We start from the raw sequence: 22158 nt of genomic DNA, 5'->3' as shown, positions 1-22158 counted from the left end.
TGGATAGGAAGAGAATTTTGTTTAAAGAAAATAACAAACCAGTATCTTTAAAGGTATTTTCTGAAAAAAGTAGATGTCAGATAAATATGTATATAATAATTTAGTATATATTTTATAAATATATAAATATGATATATTTTATAACTAGATAAGGGGAGTTTTAAGCTTCCCAATATAAAGAAAAAAAGTTTAAGACAGGGAATGTTACTATGATCTGATCATTACATATTGTATACATGCATCAAATTATCATACTATCACCAATAAATATGTATAAATCTGAAAGTCTTTTGTCATAAAACAAAATACCATTTTTACAATACATTTAATAAAGATATATCCAATTTGCAAAAACAAAAAACTCAGAAAGTAACCATACTAGAATATGCTTGACAAATACTGAGTTAAAGTATGGTAAAAAAAATTTTTCTGAAGAATTCTCAGTAACTTTAACAAGTGTTTCTCAATTTTTTAAAATTATAAAACTACTTTCGGTCACACATTAAAACCAATGAAATAAATTTCATGAACTTATCTAGGATATATGATTGAGAATATTTCCTTAAACAGTTCTGAAAATCCATGACTTTTAACAAATGCCTTAGGTAATTCTTTTTTTTTTATTAAATTCTTTTATTGGTACATTGTAGATAACAACACAATTACATTTCTCATTGGGAATTATACCTTTACATAATGCATCTTGGTTCTTATTTTTTCCTCATTCCTAGCCCTCCCTTCACGCCCTCCACCCTTCCCTATTTACAAAGACTTTATTTCCATTTTTTCCATTTCTCAGCATTTTTCCTTTCCCTTCTTTCCTTTCCCCTGGCCCTCCCACTACCCCTACCCCTTTGGACCTTTTCTTCCTATTTTACATTATTGATTATTCATTCTAATCATTGGTACATTTTAGGTATACAATATAATGACATTCATCATTGGAAATTTGCACCTTTACATAGTCTCTCTTGGTTCTTATTTTTCACCCTTGCCCAGCCCTCCCTTCAACCCCTCCATATGGTAATTCTTAATATCTATTAGAGAAATACTGCTGCTTAAGCAATTGTGTAATGAAATCTTCAGAAGACAGTGGTATTTTCAAATTTACATAATACTAACTCTGTACAAGGAATTCTTATATCTATGTTATGAAAAATTGTTTTTGAGAGTCGACGTTTGAGAATATCAGCATAAATATAAAGACATGGCAAGTTTAGCCTGGGATTTAGCTCAGTGGTTCCGCCACCTGCCAAGGCAAGCAGAAGGTCCTGAGTTCAATCCCCGGTACCAAAGGAAAAAAAAAAAAAAAAAGACATGACAAATTGAAAAGCTTTATTTATTCCAAAAATCCTCAGAAATGAGTATTCATGAACACTAGCTGGTGGGAATTGATACTGAACAATTATGATTGCCAGAAGATGCATTCATGCTAAACTGTTTATGCTTTATCTTATGATTTATGAGAACCTCAGAAAGACACTTGAATCCAGTAAGATAACGTTCGAAATATGTGCAAGGTTGATTTCATATATGGATTGCCTTATGTCATAACTTAATCATGATTATGAAATTATCATAAGAAAGTGATAACCAAAAATATAAAAAGTAAACAAGAAGGTATATATAAAGTGGAGGGAAAAATGAAGCCACTGAACCCATGCATTTACCAGTGAATTTACACAATTGCAATGGGTCAACTATAAACATGGTACATATTTACTAGCAGCCAGCCTGAAAAGAAAATCAAAATCAAAATCAAATTCATACAAGGAAAAACATAAAATTTGTTGAATAAAAATAATGACCAATTGACTGGATAATTAAATGATACTTTCTAAGAAGAGAATTCTGATAAATTCATTAAAAATAGGCGGGTTGAAGAAGAGTCTGTTGCTAATGCATAATTGTATAAGCCAAGAGAGAGATATAGTTTCAATAAGGAAACATTAGCAGAGGACAAAGAAAAGCCAGATTCTGAAAAGCAATTTTGAGCTGAACTGAGAGTTTTTAGTAATTGACTTGGTGCTGGAGAATATTTTTAAAAAGTGTAATGGGAAGTGAAAATGATTCAAGGCTTTCTAACTGATGGTATATAGCAGTGGTGGCAAACCTATGGCATGCATGCTGCATCAGGCACACAGTACCTTTTCTGTCTGCATGCCAGCCAACTCTCCCCAGAATCTCAGAACCCAACCATTGAGTAACAGTGAACACAGGGTCCACGTGCAAGCTCAGAAAGGAGTAGCGGGCCCAGTGATGACATCATGAGCAACCACTCATTAGCTGAGACTCATTCAGGAATTCACAAGGCCATTTAGTATTCAGGTTTAATTGCAGTGTTGGCACTTTATGATAAATAAGTGGATTTTGTGTTGCAGTTTGGGCACTTGGTCTCTACAAGATTCGGTATCACTGCTATACAGAATGAAAAAATAAGTAAAATAAAATGAGGAACGACTTAAAGAAATGGGTGCTTGGAGTGAAAACATAATGAGGTTAGTATGGTATATATTAATTTTGATGTTCCAACAAATTGTATGAAATATATTTTTTGGAACTCAAGAGAGAATGTATAGGCCAGCAATTTTCAACTGGGGTACTTTCAATGCTATACACAGGTACAGAGTTGCTATGGAGGCAGATGTGAATAGTGGACAGGTTTTGCAGTCTTTGTCAGACAAACCATAATATTAGTAAGATTTTTCTCTTCTTTTTCTGATAATCTAAATTAAAATAAAAAGGTATGAAAAAATAAAGATAAGTGTTTTCAGTATATCAAAATAAAAATGCAAGAAAGGTATCAAACATAATTAAATCTATTGAAAAATCTTGCTTTTTTGCTTTTGAAAAGTATGGATAATTGTTCAGTAAATTTTGGAACTAGAAGAATATTTTTAACCTAAAAATTCAAATTATTCTTTTCCATTATTTTCTTATAAAGAAAACAAATCAGGAGTTATACTTTTTCAATTTCATGAATGCATATTTATAATACTAAATATTGAGTTACATTGTGACATTTTCATACATGCATATAACATACTTTGATTTTATCTACTACCATTCTCCCTTTCCATTCCCTCATCCCTTTCTTTTTTATCTAATAATCTGCATTCTACTTTCAAGACATCTTTTTTCACCCCTAAATTCTACATATGAGGAAAAACATGTAATACTTGTCTTTCTAAGTCTAGGTTATTTCCCTTTACCTGATGAACTCTAGTTCCATTTATTTTCCTGCAAATGACCTGATATGGTTCATATCTATGAGTGAATACATACCATACTCCATGGTGTATATACACCACATTTTTTTTATCCATTCATTCAATGATGGGCACCTAGGTTGATTTCATAGCTTGGCTATCACATGTCTTATGATAAACATGGCACCCCTTGTAATGATTGTAATTCCTTTGGGAATATGTCTAGAAAGTATATAGCTGAATCTTACAGGATGTCTATTTTTAGTTTTTAAAAATTTTTTTGAGAAACCTCCATACTGATTCCACAGCAGCTGTCTTATTTACATTCCCACCAATGGTGCAGAAAGGTTGCTTTTCTCTTGCATCCACATCAGCATTTATTATTTTTTGTGTTCTTGATGATAACCCTTATGATTGGGGCGAGATAAATACTCAGTGTCATTTTGATCTACATTTCTCTGGTTGATAAAGATGCTGAACATTTTTTCAAAACATCGGCTATGTGTACATCCTCCTTTGAAAAGGGTAGAAACAAGAAAATCAAAGTACCAACACAGAGCCTAAAGGAATCCTTTGGTTTGTATATTTGAGGTTACTACTGTTTTTCATAGAATTCAATCATGAAAAACAAGGAAAAAGGAAAATGTCAGCAATGATGAATCAATAATTGAAACTGAACATCAGTGATCACCTGCTCAACAAAACTCAATGAATCAATTATCTCCAAAAAGTCTTATAAAATATCTTAGCTCAATTCTTCTATATCACCCCATGTTTAGTTTGTTTAGTGCTTACAATGAAGCATTAGCTAAAAATAAGCAATGAATGGACCAAATCTTCAGTCAGAGAATATTTGAGAAATGTCAGTATCCAAAAATTAATTACAATAAAATTAATCTGAATTCATACAATAAAATATTATTTTAAAATAATTTGGAAATAGATAAAAGGGAAGGTTGTAAAAGCAAATAAATTAGTGTAGCAATTTTTATATCTAAACTTATTAAAGCTGAGCTTTACACTTCCTGAGAGGCTTTTTTCTAAATCAAGCAGTCTCACATTTTTCTCCTTTGGAATGTTTTGTGGGTAGAACTGCTCATTCACTGAGTGAGGTCTCTTTTAATGAACATCATTATCTCTGTTTTTGCTTCATCCTGGCTTCTTTGCTTTTGTTACAGAGTGAATTTGGAAGCCTAGATGTAGACGTCTTCAAAGAAGTTGACTAATTTGGTCCTTGGCCAACATACCAAACGTTCTTTACAGAAGCATATAATGTGTAGAAGAAAAGTCCTTGGAAGCATGGTATTTCACAGAGGTAAAATTTTCTCTCAACTCCTGCGGTCCTCATCTGGACCACACAATTGATCAGTCAGCTAGCTACTTATTAGCCACTCTATGAATACTTATTGACTCATCAACTGCTTGTGGTTTATTGTTTGTCAGATGCTTACCCTCTAAGACATATTTCCTCAAATGGAATGTAAATAATATGGGAATGAGAAGAGAACATTGTTTTCTCTGTTGGTATGTTTATCCCTTAGGGCTCTCTTCTAAAATATTTAGAAAAGGAACAAGAAAACTGCCTTTTTAATCTTTCATCATGATTTTTCTACATAAATTGTAGAGACATGTTGACTTAAGTAATCTTCAGGAGAACAAAGGTGTAATTTCAAGAAATAAAGCCTGTTGTAGCTTAAAATCATAAGACATTTCAAGGCCTCAGTAAAATAAAAAAAGTTTGAAAAGAAAGGAGAGTAGTGCTGGAAGTAACACAAGCAGGATTTCGAGATGTTCAATGAGAACCCACATATCAGGGGAAAGAAAAATCCAATGTGCACTTGAGGTGCAGAAAGACAGGGAGGAAACAAAGGGCTTGTTATGAATTTAGTTTCAAAAGACAGACAACTGAAAAATTTCTTTGTATACTTAAGAAGGAATTTGCCTTGAGTTATAATCAAATGTTTTTCTTCTTAAATGACGTAAAATAATGATTTATACATTTACAACAGGAAAAGAAATTTTAGAGTTAAATGGGTATTATCTAATTTACAAAAATAGAGACAGGCTGATACTAAATGATTTGCTTTTGCGGACTGCCCAAATCAGTAGCACAACTATATCTAAAACTCACATCTATCATTCAGCTCAGTGCATGCACTTGATTAGCTTTTGGTACACTAAGATACTTTTTCATCCTATATGACCTTACTAAGCTAGAGAAGATACTGATATTAAAGCCAGGTATGTGACACTCTGACATACTTCAACATTTTGAAGAATAATATCCCAGGAAGTGTTAGCCCAAAAACCATCCTTGGCTCTTTTTTTTTTTGGTGTATTTTAATGTGATAGGAACACTTGTATGGAATTTTTGAGAGTTATAGACTCTTTTCTAAAACAATGAATCATGTTTAAAAAATTAAAGTATTTTCCTCTCAAAACGAAAATATTTTTGAATGTTGAATTTAATAAAACACAAAGAAATTCAGGAGTAAAATTAGGAAAAAGGTTAATACCCACTTTGATGCTCTTTAAAATAAAATATATCTACACAACACTTAAAATGCAAATTTTAAGTAATAATGCTTTGAAATTGCTGAATGAATTTTACTTCACATTTTTTAATCCTTCAAATAGAGGGTAGACTTTGATGAAAATCCTCCTATTTTTAGTTTTTTATTCTTGAACTACTTATCGTCTTTGACTTTTAATTTTTATCTTTTTTTTAAGAGATAGAATTTGTTTCTATGGAAATAAAATTAACCCATAAGTGAAAAAATATAAAACCCAGTCCTCTTTTTGAAGTGGGAAAATTCTATAAAGCTATAAACTAGCCCCCACCATATACACATCACATGTTTTTTCCTCTTTCTTCTTAATGGCTTGCCAGAACTAATAATAATTAATATTTGTGTAGTGAATTCCAGCTTACCAACTGCTTTTTCACAAGCAGTACCTCATTTAGCCTTCACAATAATTCCTTGGGGTAGCTATTATCATCACCATGCTCCAAAAAAGGAAACTAAGATGGAAAAAGGCTAATTAACTTGCAAAAAGTTTTCAGAATTCATTAAATCAATTATGCCTTTATTAAAAATATGATTTTGTTGGCAATTTAATGATATTGGAAAATGCTCTTTTCAAAATTTCAAGGGGAAATATAGACTATAAGCTATATCAACTGAATCCAATTTGGTTCTTCATGGATTTTAAATTTTCCACAAAAAGTGTTCACAAATTTTTATAATGTGATTAAGCCCATAATGATTTTTATTCTCTAGCAAAATCAATGATAACCTCTTATACTATGTTCAGTTGTACAAACTGACAACCATCTTGCTTAGTTACTATAGACACATAAATGAAAACTGAACTTGAGTTTGCAAATGAACAAGTTAATTTCTTGGTAAAATCAGTGCTTTATTTTCCTCAATTATTTTTTTCCAGAAGTTATCTGAGTGTGTGCCAGTAGAAATAGACTATCATCTTTAGAGAATATAATATTTTCCTATCATTCATGGAGTATGTAAGATTTTAAATCTTTAACATTTATTGAGTAGTTAATTATATTGTACTAGATAACTTTTAAAACACTGTGCATAGATATAACTACTTAAATCCTATGAAAATAGTATTATTTATCATGTTATTTTTCAACTGAGAAAACTGAAGATTGGGGATGTAAGATGAATTATTTATGTTAATGGCAAGGAAATGCCAAGGATACAACTCAGGTATTTCGTTTCCTATTACCTATGTTCTCAAATTATTAATCCTGCTATTTGTAATTTGAAGAATATGTGAATGACTTTTACCTCTTAGCAAGTAATCTTAATTTGTTAGCTCTACTTGCTAATCTCCTGAAATTTAGAATTGTCTTTAGCTCTCAGTTCTGATACTAGTTAGCTAAAAGTTATAAATCATGAATTAACATTTGAGTGATTTTCATTAGCCAGTCATTTGGAAGAGAGCAGAGAGGACTGGAGAATAAACAAACAAAGGGAAACATCATCTAGCAATGAATTTAAAATTCTTTGGACTTAAATTATCTTCAAACTTTCAAGAGCCTTTAGACTTTTACATTCCAACTAAATTCTTACTGTGAAATTTATTTATGATTTTTCCAGACAAAAAATATTCCTTTGCTCATCAAATACTGCAAATGGTTGTCCTTCCTTTTATACCAAAAAAGTGAAATTTTTGAAGGTGCCCTAAACTTATGTTTTTATGTTAGTGATAGGGTACCTCTATATTAATTCATACTATTCTTGGAAATTTGAACTATTCCCTTATCTTTGTGACAGTGCCTTTTGACTTTGCTAAAGTCTCTTTTGTGTGAGATAAAAATGTCAAATGTCAATCAGTAGCTAAAATGAAGCCACCAACAGGAAATAACCAACATGCAAAAAGTGCATTTTCTTGGCTACCATATTTCCTTTATTTTAATATGCAAAAACAAATCTAATTGCTTTATTTTATTCCATATTTCAGTGAAACATTACCTTCACATAATAATCTCTTCTGTTCACAATAATATATAACACAAGATAAGAACTTTAGAACTGATGACATTTTTCTGCATATTTACCTTCTTTTCCTTAAGAAAGTTGACTATGTCACACCTATTGTACTTTCATTCATCTGCACTTAAGTAGAATAATATATCATCCTCCTGTATGTTTTACAAGAACTGTTTTACTTATTGTATGTAATAATGTGTTTTGCTTTACTTGAGACAACTAGGAATTAAAATTTGCAAATGCAGGTCTACAAGGTGGTAAAGGTTTTCATATGTGAACATTGTTTGGTTACAAAGTAATTCACTGGGTTCAATTAAAGATTATATTTTTTTCTGTGCACTTAATATATTTGAAAACTAATCCTTACAGAGGAAATCCAAAGAATATGTCAAATAGAAATATTCATTCTAAATTATTACAAATAATTAATTGCAAATATTCATTGTAAATAATTTCATTTTTTATTGCAATGAAACTATTCATGGTAAATCAATTGAATGTCTTTTAAGAACCAGATGTATAGTAACAGGAAGGATACTGAAGTTAAAGGTAGAAAATCAGGATTGTCATTTTTTTCATTTATTAAATGTGCGATTTTCAATTTACTCTTAGGTGTAGTATGTATACTAAAAATATTCTGCAAACTTTGATAGGGTTAACAAGACATAACTTATTCATAAACCCCATGTGAACTACTAAAATAGCTAAAACAGCTTTTAGTATTATAAGTACTGTATCACTATTAAAAATACTATTACTTCAAATGAAATAATTAGTTTATTTTTTCTCAGATGTTATTAAATTAATTTCTAAATGTGCACTGTAGATTTGAATTTTTGCCCAGGGAAAGAAATTTCTGTCTAGCTCCAGAAATATTATTTTGTTTTAACTAGTTTCTTTAATGTTACGGTTCTGTAAATATTATATCTGTTTGTATTATTCAAGTTTTTCATTCCTGAACAAAATATCTGATGCCTACAGTTTAAAGGAGGAGAGGTTTGTTTGGCTCATGGTTTGGAAAGTTTCAGCCCATTGTGGCCTGGCTCCAAGACAGGAACATTAGGTCAGAAGGACAGTGGAATGAAGCTACTTGATTCATCATGGCCGGGAAGTAGAGCAGGAGAGCAATGCCACAGAGGAAGGACCATGGACCCAGTATCCAAGGTCACGCCTCCTTCACCCACTCAGGTACAGCCATCCATTTTATTGATCCTTTGGGAAGCTCTTAAGCCAATCATGTTGACAAACCAGCTTATGTTACTTTCCACCTTTTATCAACTTGAAGACCAAACATGTCTCCTTAAACAGTTCTTAATTTCCAAAGGAACGCAAGGTAATAATTTCATCTAAAGATAAAACTATACCAAGTGTAAAAAATTTCCAATATACAATGGGTAGAGGATAAATATTACCATTCCAAAAGGGAGAAATAGAGTAATACAAATGAGTAAGACTGAAGTAAGACCAAGACCCAGAAAGGCAAAATGTCCTTTAGCTTCATGTCCAGCATCCAGGGCACAGGGTGCTGAGATGTGAGTTCCAGAGGACTTGGCCAGCCCACAACCTGGGGACTGCTGGTTGGAACTCACATGACTTCTGTCTTGGGCTAATTCTGCTCACTGCCTGCAGTTTTCTATGGCAAACATCACATCCCTGATATCTCTGACTTTCTGGGCTCTCCATGCACTCTTATCTTCATTCCCTCAACTTCCTGCACCCACCTCTCAGGGATACTGTGACAGGCTTCCCAGATCTATAGTCTCAGTTATTTGGGAGCTCCTTGAGAGACAGACAGAAGGATAGCTTGAGCACAAAAATTTGAGGTTAAATCTGAGTAGCATAGCAAGATCTTTTGTCAAAATAAATAAGTATATAAGTAAACAAAGCCAAAAAAAAAAAAAACCCAAAAATTGAGCTGTTATCTGTCTTACTTTATTCATATTTTTCAAAATTGCTTTAGTTATTCTATACTGTTGCCTTTCCATATAAAGTTAAGAATAGGTTTTTAGTATCTACAAAATGTATTATTGGAATTTTGAAAGAAATTACATAAAACCTATAGGTTAATTAGAAACGTATTCATTTTCCAATCATGAAATGATTTGTTTCTTCATTTCATTTACTTACATCTTTGTTTAATTCATCAGTGTTTTCTAACATTCAGTATGTAAATATTCCTCACAATTTTTAGATTTATATTTAAGTATTTTATTTTTGAGTGATTATAAAATATATTATATAAAATTCTAGTTTTCATGTGTTTATTGCTAATATGTGAAGATGCAATTGGTTTTTATGTATAGTTCTTATATCATGTGATTTTGTTAAATTCATTCATAGTTGTAGGAGCTTTTTGTTTGTTTAGCTTTTGTAGATTCCTTGTAATTTTCTAAGTAGACTACAATGTCAGCTGCAAATTGATAATATTTTATAAATTCCTTTCCAATTTGCATACCTTTATATCCTTCCTTACCTTATGTAGTGTCTAGAAGTTATAGTAATATATTTAATAGCTAATGAGAGCAGACATCCTTGCTCGATTCCCGATTTTAGAGAATACATTCAGTCTTTCACTGTTAACCATCAAGTTAGTGACAGGTTACTATTTTTTCTTTTCTAACTTAGTCTTGAATTGTTGACATTACATTACTGTTGACATTTGTTTTATAACAAGCAAATGGTGACAATTCTTGCACTTAGTTTTCTTGCTCCTAGCAGAGAACCACTTCCCTCCTGACAAAACTTGTTGTTTCATTCACTTCTTGATCATTGGTCACCAGGTTCAAATGAGATAAAATACAGTCAAATAGTTAAGAGGTTTACTATAGAGTCAATCTGTCTGCATTTATCTCACAACTCATATCGCCCAGGTTATCTGTCAAAAAGGATTAAGAACCTGTCTCGTATCCTAGGAAAGTTTGTGACAGTTGACCTTGGCAGAATAGTATTATATGACCATTGTAGCACTGCATTGTGTTTGACATGTCTTGGGTCAGTCCCAAACCCAAAGGATAGAACACTGGAAATGTAACTCTTTTCTCTGAAGAAGAAAACTTATCTTGACTTTTCTCTAATAACACAAACAAAAATAGTCATGTCCTAAAAAATAACTTTGAAGTACAAAATGTGTTAATGTTTGTGTGTGTGTATGCACATATAGATTTTCTTATTTGCATTACCTTAAAATGTATTTGATTTATAATTTCTTTTAAGTCACTAGAGATTTTTAGTATTTTTAAGATTATAAATATTCATTTTATGCTTACATAAATGCATATATTTTTGGTGTAGAGTAAGTAAGTCTTCTCATCTAGATAAGTAAATTAGGTATTTAAGTAGGTAACCAAATATGGTTATAGCTGTAGAATTTCTCTACTATACCATGTTATTTTATGGCACTAAATTTAAAAATGCCTTAAAATATATATTAATTCTCTCTCTCTCATAATTCCAGTATATTATTTCTGAGCCTAAACAATTATATTCAATGAAAAAGTTTCTTAAATGACACTTGAAATACATTTGATATGAAAATATAGATATCTATTAAAATACGTTAATTTAGTGATTATTTGGGGGATTATCAATTATTAATCTAACTAGAGGCCAACACTGGGGCATATGATCTGGTAGAACTGTTTTTAGGATTCTTACTCTCTGGTAATACTCTACAATGCTTTGCTCCAGGGACATGTTCACACAAATGAAATTAAACAGTGTTTGGCACAGTCATCAATATTTGGAAATACAACCATAAACATCTGCTCATTATAAGAATTATAATATGATATGTAGCTTTGCATGGAACAATTTAAAAAGTACAAAACTTACAGAAATCATAAAGTATTAGTAGTTATGTCTCATAAATAACAGAATGAAAAGACATAGAAGAGGACATTCTTACCTCTGTCAGGAAATTTAATTTTCTAGGCCTAGCTTCTCAAAGATTTTAAAATAGTTGAACCATAAAATTTATTGTTTGAAATTTGAATCATTAATGAAAATATTGCCATGTAAAGACTTTTTTTCTGTCAGATTTAATAAATCTAGAAAAGATTCAAAGAATATCTGGAAATTTAAATTTTCTGATTTCTCAGTTAATTATGACAAGATGCAGTAGTGCAACTTTAAATGTTTAAAAATGAAAAAGAACATCTCCACCTTTAAAATATATTCACAACAAAAAATTAAGAAGATAAGTAAAGTAAGTGTAAGCAAATATATAAAGTAAGTATAAGCAAATTCTGCTCATACATGATATCTTTTCATCCTTGCTGGCTAATACCAATACTGTATGCTGGATAATGACACTTAATGAAGAAACTTTTCCAATGTCTACCATATGTCATAAACACTAAACTTCAGGCAGTCCAGTACTAAATTCTCAACACTATGGCAATCTTTCATGATGTGTCTAGTGTTTTTGGATCTTTACTTTCCAGGAACATCCTAGGAATCCTATTTTAGATTCTTCCGGGTTGAATGGGATCATATGATTAGTGTTAGTCAACACAGTGTGAGTGGAAGTGACATGTGGGACTTCTGGAGTGAAGTACGTATTTGTGTTAGGTCTTTCGCTCTGCTTTAACTAATCATAACTTTTAATATAGCAATTTCTTTATCCAGCACAGTGAGCAGATACATTGGCAATGTCCAGACAACCCATGACAGTCATATAGCCCTAGTAAGAATAAACTCTCCTTTGTACAAGCCATTTAAGTCTGGGAAGTTGTCTGTTACTGTAACCTAACCTAGAGTAGTATTAACAGTCCAAGTTTAAAGATGGAAAAATATATAACTAATAAGAGGAAAAATGGAGACATAAATCCAGGTCTACTTCCCAAATGTGTGTTTTTCCTACAAGTGCGTATCAATTTGCACCACATTCCCTTTGTTCCCACCTTTGGAATTCAGATATCAATTTCTGAGATTTTGGAAATTCATAAGGTATTTTGGAATTATAGAACACTAAGGTCATTTCTCTCATATTGGATTAAAATATATGATTTATCTAAATTTTAAATTCACAACTCTGCTACTGTTAAGATTTTTGCATAAGGAGGGCATTGGAAATTATGTAGAACAACATTTCATGGACTCGATGTTGCATAACTCCCAGCTGCTAACCATGTGAAGGAGCCATATAAACAACTGAAAACACATAATAAAAGGATTTACTAAAATATGTGAGCTGTACCAGTGTACATATTCTTATACCTTTTCTATACCTTATAATATATGATAAAATTTGATATTGAGAGCTTAGTTACAATGTTATACCACTTATTTTTATTAAAATTATATTTTAATTAACAAAGATTTTATTGTTCTTTTTATCCATTTTCTATTAAAATCAGAAGTTAGAGAAAAATGAATATTCTTTATGTTACATTAGTGAACTTAGTTTGTTCAGTTTTCATCCATTTTGTATCAAAATACTACTCTAAATAATGGATTTCTGGATGAGAGCCCTTGGAATGAATGAAGATCTACTCTTCATGACATTTTATAAAATAAAAGATAAAATCGTAGTTTATTTTTACAACACTGATTTTTAGTTTTGCATTACACCTGTAACCATAACTTTTATCTGAAATATGTTTTGGCTGTCAAAAAAAATATTGATTTTCCTTGACCCAGTGCTAACTAGAAGTCACTAAGCATACATTCAAAACCTCAAGTTAACAGGCTAAGTTAATATGTTAAATATTTCAAGAGGTAAATCAGATGTCTCTAGTCTTAATGCAACAAAATATCTTTAGTCAAACATAAAATATTCCAAAAGTGGTGGCTTTAAACTTTAACCAAAATATATGGCATAGGAAAAATTTGGCTTTCAAAAATAAAACTGACAGACTTTGGGAGTATCTTTCATCCTCAAAGTGCTTTTTAATCCTTTTTTGAAAAGGTCATAGAATGTTATAATACCTTCCCTTTAGTATTATTGTGAGGATCAACTATAAATATTGCTGGGGGAATTGATATGGGCTGTAATTATATGTCATTTAAAAATGAACTTTAAAATATTAAGGGAAAAATGATATGACATACCATAGAAGGGGGAAAATATGAAACATGAGATCAACAAAGGACTAATAGAACATATATCTACAATCTATAAGATCAAATATTGGTAATTCCTCAAAATAAAAAAAAATGTGAATAGTACTTAAATAAGAGAGAAAAGCAATCATGGACTGTAAATTTAGTCACAGTAGATATTATTTTTATACTTAGAAGCAAACTGAAGCAATTTACACTTAGAAACAAATTGAAAAATCATTAATACTATGTATTAACAGGAGCTCATGCACATTGTTGGTAGAATATATCTACTAACCCCTATGAGAAATGAATCTGATATGATGTTCTTATATTGAATATGTACACATCTTATATTCAAAAGATTCCACTTCCAGGTAATACTGCAGAAACTTTAGCAATATATTTCAGAAAACACACATAAGAATATTTGCAGAATGGTTTACAATATCATAACCTTGAAGAAAGACACTAAAAATGTCTATCAACCTGAGAATGAATAAATGCAATAGATAATTGTGTACATTGTAATACAAAACAGCAATAAAAATAAATGAGTTTCATCTACATATATCAATAGAGTTACATCTTATTAAGATACAATATGGTGTAAAACCTGTTGGTGTAGAATAGATATGTAACAGGTGGAGTGCCAACTTGATTGGGTTTGAGATCCACCCAGGAATTTGTGAAGCACACCTCTGTGTCTGTCTGGAGGTGTGGAGGTGTGGCCATGGGGTCTATATCCAGTTCCTGGCCCCTTTCTCTCTGGCTCTGTTCCCCTGCTCTGTTTCTCCATCACCATGAAGTAAATATCTTTGTTTCACCATGCCCTTCAAACATGATGTTTTGTTATTAGAGCCATCCAACTATGGACTGAATCTTCTGAAGCCAATGTGCTAAAGAGATTAGTGCCATTAAAAAAAAAAATCAAGTACAAAGAGACAAGAAGGAAAATGCCTTGAGGGCATTTCACAAATCAGTAAGATTTAATCTATCCCAGTTCAAAGGTAAAAATTATGTAAAAGTTTCATTTGAGAAGAAAGTCTCTGGGACAACTGCTTCAGAAAAGCCTCCTAGAAAATTAGTTCCATTTGATTCATTTCACTGTGCACAGTCATTCATGAACTCTGAGGCCTCTAGATCCATGGTCCAAGGGGTCTCAGATACTGTTTGCCTGGTAGCTAACCTTGAAGCTATCTATATGATTCTGGTTTTACTAGCATGCAGAATATAAGAGTTATGCAGGCAGAAAGGTTTCTACCCATATTTCAAAGGAAATCCTGGTATCCCAAGCAAGGAATTTCTGAGAGGTCAATATAAGAAGATGTAGAGTGTGCAATAAATACCCTAGGAAGCTTGAGATGCCAGGAATATGGAATTGGGGAAAATTACTGAGGGAAAGCTGAAGCCTATGTGTGGATCCAATTCAAGATAGAGGCCATATGGGCTGGAATTAGCAAGTTCATAGGGTATGGACCACCCAATCCTTCTATAATTTATATCTCACTACCATGTGCCTGGATGATGGACATGGGGATATAGAGTATAGTGTTTGTTTTGCTGGGTTTCAGACTTGACCCTATTCTTCTGTATCACTCTATTCTTCTCTTTTTTGTATATATATTTTAATTAATTTTATTAGTACATTTTAGATATGTATAATGATCACATTCATCATAGGGAATTTGTACCTATACATAATATATCTTGTTTCTTCTTTTTGCCCCAATCTCTCCCCTCCCTTCAACACCTCTTCATTTACAAAAGCTGTTTCCATTTTTCCCTTCTATTCTGTTTTTTCTTTTCCCTTCATTCCTTTCCCCCTTCCCCCTCCCTTTTTCCTTTTCTCATTTGAACATTTTCTTCCTATTTCCAAATATGTATTATACCATTTGGTCCTTATTTACCTTTTCAGTTTTTCACACCAGAGAAATAATGCAGTTTTTAAACATATGTGTCCAATTTATTTCACTGAAAAGTACGGTCTCAAGGTCCATCTATTTACTTAGAAATGTCTAAAGTTTATCCTTCTTGATTGGAAGGTAGTATCCATTGTATAGACCCAACTATTCCCCTTCTTAGTATCTTCTGAAAGAATTAAAAACATCATATCAAAGCAATGTATGCATACCCATTTTTACAGCACCAGTTTGTAATAGCTAAATATTGGAAACAGCCCAAGTGCCCATCAATCAATGAATGTATAAAGAAGATGTGGATTTTTTATTCCTCTCTTTTTGAGTAGTAGTGTTTCCCCTATGCTATTGTATATTGTGATTATGCTATTTATTTCCACGGTTTTTTTTTGGTACCAGGGATTGAACTTGGGTCCTTGAGCTTGTGCACCAGGCAGCGAAACCACTGAGCTAAATCCCCAGCCCCGTTTCCACTTTTTGCTGAGGTTCACAACAAAGAGTTTGTCATAGGTCTCAGAAGAAAATATAGCTTCAGGTTTTGAAAAAGTACTAAAACTGTTAAGCCTTTGTGGAAAGGATTATTGTGTTTTTGATTTTACATGTATCATATTTGGCAGAATTATCACTTTCTGTTTATTTGTGGATTAAGCATGGTTTGAGGAAGGGCCTGCCCTGATAACTTATGAACTTGATCACATCTGCAAAGATCCTGTTTTTAACAAAGTTCACATTCACAGGTAATAGGGGTTTGGATTTCAGCATAGTTTGGGGAAAACCAATTCAAGCAACAAAAGGCCCTATAATATTCTGGCAGCACGGATAACACAGATAGCAGTAAAATGTTATATAACTTTATCTCTTACTACTAAATATCATTATGCCAAATAAAAAGACTAGCTATATTTGGGGTTGTTCTTTATACTCAAAACTACAGTAACATTCAGCTTGATTGATATTTTGGTTGTCAAAGATTATTTTCTGACATAATCATGTACGCTTTTACCTAAAGCCTTGTAGATTAATCCCTTGTAGATTAATGTTATATAATTATTTGCACTCATTTTTTTTCTTGATAGCTCTGACATGCTTTATAGTAACAACTAGTCAAGGCTAGCCTATTAAGTCATTAAACTTTTTCAGATCATTAATTTCATTTTTAGACACTTGCATTATCAATACTCCATTACATCTCTTCTCTATTACCTTTTTGCAATGCACTGCTTCATCTCCCAGCTACCTTGCCACCATAGATGGGCAAGTAACACAGTCATGACTTATAAGGCATAAAACAAATTCTTCTGAAAATTTCTTTGGGCAGATTTTACTTTGTTGACTGAGCAGATTTTTTTTTAATTTCTCCTTTTATCTATTGATGCTTGGAGCATCAATACTATCTTTTAACTCTAAGGAAATTTCAAGGGAATTGTTGCTCTGTGAATGTCAGGAACCACCCAACACTGACATTGGACTTGAGAGAAACAAATTTTTACATATTTAAACTGAGTAAAAATACAAAGAAACTGAGTAAGGTACAGAAGTCTTTCTCTGGGATCTCAAATTAAAGTACTGAAATGTCCAATGATAGCCATGTATGCAACAATCCAAATGACCTTCCTCAAGCATATGGTTTCTGAGACCTAAAGCAGATATAAAGAAATGTGTCATTGCAGTTAAGTTTATATAAAGAATAGCAGAACTGTAGCTTTATTACAATGATAATCTCACATATTACAATGAAAAACTTCTTGCATTTTCAATGACATCTTTACTGGTGTAATGCAGGACCATTAACAAAACTTCTAAGTATATTGTTAATATTTAACATTAAATTTATTTTCTGAACTGAAATCAACTATGTCATGTAATTTAAAGGAGTGTAGTATCTTCCAAATCTCTAGTAGGCTTTGAAATTTCTAGGGAATTTTTGTTTCAATTTTTTGTGCCCATAAACAATTTTACAACAGTCTTTCACCTATAGCACATGCCCAAGTCTCAAATGACACTCATCTGTTCACAGAAAAAAATGCATAATATAACCACTTCCAGCTGTTCCTAATGCCCTGAGTTCTGATGCTTTCTTGGACCAAGTAGTCATCTCCTCTCACTTCACTTATTCAGATCCTTTTGCTGATTTTTCTGCTCCTCTCCCAACTATGATTTGAACATGGACTCCAAAATTAAGTGCTGACAATTTAAGTTCCATGTGAAAAGTATTAAGAAATGAGTTCTTTAAAAGATAATTAGGCGATGAGGGTGTGGCCCTCATGAATAGATTTATGACATTGTTAGGGAAGTAAGTTAGTAACTGTGGAAGTAGGTTTTTCATAAAAATGATGAAATGAACAGTATTTTCTTTCTTGGTCTCACATGTGCTTGCCTCTCTTTCATATTATGATGCAACAGATGCCAGTAACATGCTTTTAGACTTTTTTTTTTTTTTTTGGTACCGGGGATCGAACTCCGGTCCTTGCGCTTGCGTAGCAGGCAGCGAAACCACTGAGCTAAATCCCCGGCCCGCTTTTAGACTTCTTAACCTCCAAAACTCTAATTTGAATTAACTTCTATTATTTATAATTTATTTCATTTGTGGTATTCTGTTAGAGAACCAGAAGTTGTTCTAAGACACGGCTTTTGCTACTCTTTAGCTTTTTTAAAAACTCAACTCAGAGCTCAGGACAACACATAGTCAGATTATACCTGGTATAAGATTTTCCAGTAACATCTGGTTATAGCCAAAACCCTACAGTGGCCTTCAAGACCCAACATGAACTTGGATCTCATTTTCTTTCTAAGTCACCTGCTCTTTCAGTTACTCATCCTTTGAATTTACAGTGCTTATTTTCTGTGCTGCCAGACATACTCCAACCTCAGGGCCTTTGCACATGCTGTTTCCACCACTCAAACTTTTCTTTCCATCATCAACAAACTTCACCACCTTTGGACACTTACTCAATAATCAGCTTCTCAGTTAGATCTTCACTTATCAATTAATTAATTATTCAAAATCATTGTTATATGTGTGTGTAGTATACTTTTCAAAACTCACTAATTCTATTTTTTTTCTTTCCAACTGACTTTTAGAATGTAAGCAGTATGAAGGCTAAGTTTCTCCATATTTTTTTTCCTTGTTTACCCCTGTGTCACCAATGCTTGTACTAATGCCACACACATGTAGCATTCTTTTTAAATGAACTATTCCTAAAATTTCTTATATTAGGACTATAACCAGAGAAAGAAGGGGGTGTAGAATATATGTAGAAAAGAAAGACTAGGAAGCACTGACACCCTATTAAACCCTATTGGGGCATACAGGGAAAGGGAAAAATTTCAGTTGGATTTAATACACCCTACACTTTGAGAAAATATATTGCACAGGACATTATGAAAGCTCTTCATTCAACTTATGGATTTATTCATAATTTAGGTATATTCAAGGATGCCACTTCCAGTTAAAACTTCTTTTGTCTTTGTACAATATATTTGTCTTTTTACTGCAAAAAATTATATGATGATGACATTATTTCTTCACTTTTTGTTTTCAAGTAAAAGTTGAATCACTAAAAAGCAACCAAAACTTTAAGCTTTATTGATTTTAATCATGTATTACTTTTGTTTCCTGTAACACTGAGAAAGATCAAATAAAAAGATTTTTTTCTTTTAAAGCACAAATTCAAAAAAATTATGATGGAATCATTAACTCTTATTATTGAATATCCCTTACATGAAATGTTTAAGAAGTATTTCAGATTTCATATTTTGGAATATTTGCACATAAATGTATAAAAAGTATCTCAGTATTTTGAGAATGGGATCCAAATCTAGATACACCAATTATATTGCATATTCAGTTTATAGACATATTCTGAAAGTAAGTTTATATAATATTTTTAGTATGTTTTAACTGACCCATCACCTGATGACAAGTGTGGAATTTTCCACATGGTATTGGGTTAGCCTTCAAAAATTTCTACATGTTGGAGCATTTCAGATTTTGGGTTTTCAGATTATGGAAGCTCGACCTGTACTAAATATATATAAAGAATGTAATCTCCCTAAGAGTAGAAATATGATCTATTTTCTACATTTGTCTCATTGTGAAGTTTTTGCTGCAGTAAAACTATATACTTAACAAATGTCACTGGACTGTAACAACAAATGTCTGTTTCTTAATCAGGTTACATGAGGGCTGTGGGTTGTCCAAAGTTCTACTGCACTTTTCAGGATTCTGCTGGTCTCTACCTGTCTTCCCAGGCCAAGTTTAGGTTACAGGCAATGATTAGCCATTCTCTGAGATGCACTTTGTATAAAAGTGGAACACATGTTTATTTATTTAGTAAAGCTTTTAAAGCCTCTACTTGTATGAGGAACATACCAGGATCAGTCACTGTTTTTTACCTAATAAGTCACACAGACTAGACAGGCAATGGATTGGAATTACATTCCACTTACAGAGATGAATGGTCAGTCAGAACAGAAACAATTCTCTTAAATGGAGGAGTGGACAAGAGGAAACAATAACACAATATACCAAACAGGTCCCAGGCAACTGTAACCAGATAGTCGCTTGAGTGTATGTAGAAGGAAAATTATTAAAATTGACCAAACTAGGAAATAGGAGCTATAGTTGTACAATTATCCATATATAAATGTATATTATATAAATAAAAATATCAGATTGTTGATTTACTAGAGTAATCTCCAAATTTGTGTATGCATACCCTTTAGGATAAAAATTTTTTCTTCACTGAGTATGTGAAAAAAAAATTTTTTTTCTTCATCAGTAGCATGAAAAGAATCAATATTTATTTGTTTATTTTAAAATTTTATTTTATTGGTACATTTTAGGTATACAATATAATGACATCCATCATTGGAAAATATCACCTTTACATAATCTCTCTTGGTTCTTATTTTTCCCCCTTCCCCTGCCCTCCCTTCAACCCCTTCATCCCACCCTATTTACAAAGACTTTGTTTCCATTTTTTCATTTTCTCATATTAATTCGATTCCCTTCTTTCCTTTCCCCTACCCCTCCCACTTCCTGTTCCCCTTTGCCCATTTTCTTCCTATTTCACATTATCTATTAAACCTTTTAGTCCTTATTTACACTTTCAGTTTCTCACACTACAGAAACTATTCAGTATTTACACATGAGTCCTATTTATTTCATTTAAGAGTATCACCTCAGTGTGCATGTAGTTAGCTATAAATGTCTCTAATTTTTCATTTTTTATGGCTGAGCAGTACTCCATTTTATTAAAAACATCCCACATTTTCTTTATCCAGTCTCCAGCTGATGGGAATTTGGGCTGCTTCCAAGGTTTAGCTATTAAAAACTGTGCTGCTATGAATATGGGTGCACATACATCAATATGGTATGATCCTTTTAATTCATTAGGGAAGATACCCAGAAGGGGAATAGATAGGTCAAAGGGGACTTCCAGTCCTAGTCCTTTGAGGTATCTCCATACTAATTTCCACAGTAGTTGCACCAGGCTACACTCCCACCAGCAGTGGAGCAGTGTTCCTCTTTCCTCACAACCCCACCAGCATTTGTTATTGGTTGATTTCATGATAGCAGCCATTCTTTCTAGGGTGAAGTGGAATCTCAGTGTTGTTTTCATTTGCATCTCTTGAATGACCAGTGATGTTGAACATTTTTTCATATATTTATTTGATGTTTCTACTTCTTTGTGTGAGAAATGTGTGTTCATTTCAGATGCCCATTTTTGGACTGGGTCTTTAATTTTGGGAGGTCTGATTTTTTAAAATTATTTATAGATTCTAGATAGTAGGACTTTGTCTGAGGAACAACAGATGAAAATTTTTTCCCACATTGTGGGTTGTCTCTTCACTCTGTTGGTGGTTACTCTTGCTGTGCAGAAGGTTTTTAGTAAGAAGAGATCCCACTTGTTGATTATGCTAGTTCACGGGCAACTGAGGTTTTGTTGATAAAATCTTTTCCTACACCAATGTCGTAAAGAGATCTACCTAACCTCTGTTCCACCCTGTTCAGTGTTTCTGTTTTAATATTTAGATCTTTAATGCATTTCTATTTTAGTTTAGTGCATGGTGAGAGATATAAGTCTAGTTTTAATCTTTGGCAAGTTGAAACCCAATTTTTCCAGCACCCTCCAGTGAGGGTGTTTGGCTCTCTTGTTGAAGATGAGGTGGCTGAGTGTGTCTGGAGTTGTTTCTTTATCTTCTAATGTGTTCCACGGGTGCTAAGGTCTGTTTCTTTGCCAGTACCATACTGTTTTTTTCACAGTAGCTTTGTAGTATAGTTTCAAGTTGTGAGTTCTAATACCCCCTGACATGTCTCTGTTACTTAGAATTGCTTTTGCTATTCTGGGTATCTTCTTGTTCCAAATGAATTTTTGGATTGTTTTCTCAAGGTCTGTGAAGTATGCTGCAGGGATTTCAATTGAGATTGCATTGTATCTATATAGCAGTTTTGGAAGTATTTTC

At 32.4% G+C, this 22158-nt stretch overlaps 1 protein-coding gene across 3 annotated transcripts in view; it reads left to right on the top strand.

Moving 5' to 3' along the window:
* Positions 1-22158, top strand: part of Col11a1 (collagen type XI alpha 1 chain) — a 702155-nt gene that overhangs the window by 380777 nt on the left and 299220 nt on the right. The window contains exons 5-7 of one of the 3 annotated variants that reach the window (XM_021247827.2): positions 2382-2498; positions 4388-4524; positions 8711-8917. In XM_021247827.2, the coding sequence (XP_021103486.1) occupies positions 8857-8917 (61 nt within the window). In that variant the 5' untranslated portion in view covers positions 2382-2498; positions 4388-4524; positions 8711-8856. The remainder of the gene's footprint in view (positions 1-2381; positions 2499-4387; positions 4525-8710; positions 8918-22158) is intronic. The other 2 variants (XM_004869152.4, XM_021247828.2) reach the window with 2 other exon arrangements.

Source organism: Heterocephalus glaber, unplaced genomic scaffold, assembly GCF_053883595.1.
Source record: "Heterocephalus glaber isolate CG9 unplaced genomic scaffold, H.glaber_assembly_v1.0 deba00001442, whole genome shotgun sequence".
Classification (NCBI taxonomy): domain Eukaryota; kingdom Metazoa; phylum Chordata; class Mammalia; order Rodentia; family Bathyergidae; genus Heterocephalus; species Heterocephalus glaber.
The sequence above is the reverse complement of the archived record's forward strand: the minus strand, read 5'-3'. Positions and strand labels throughout refer to the sequence as shown.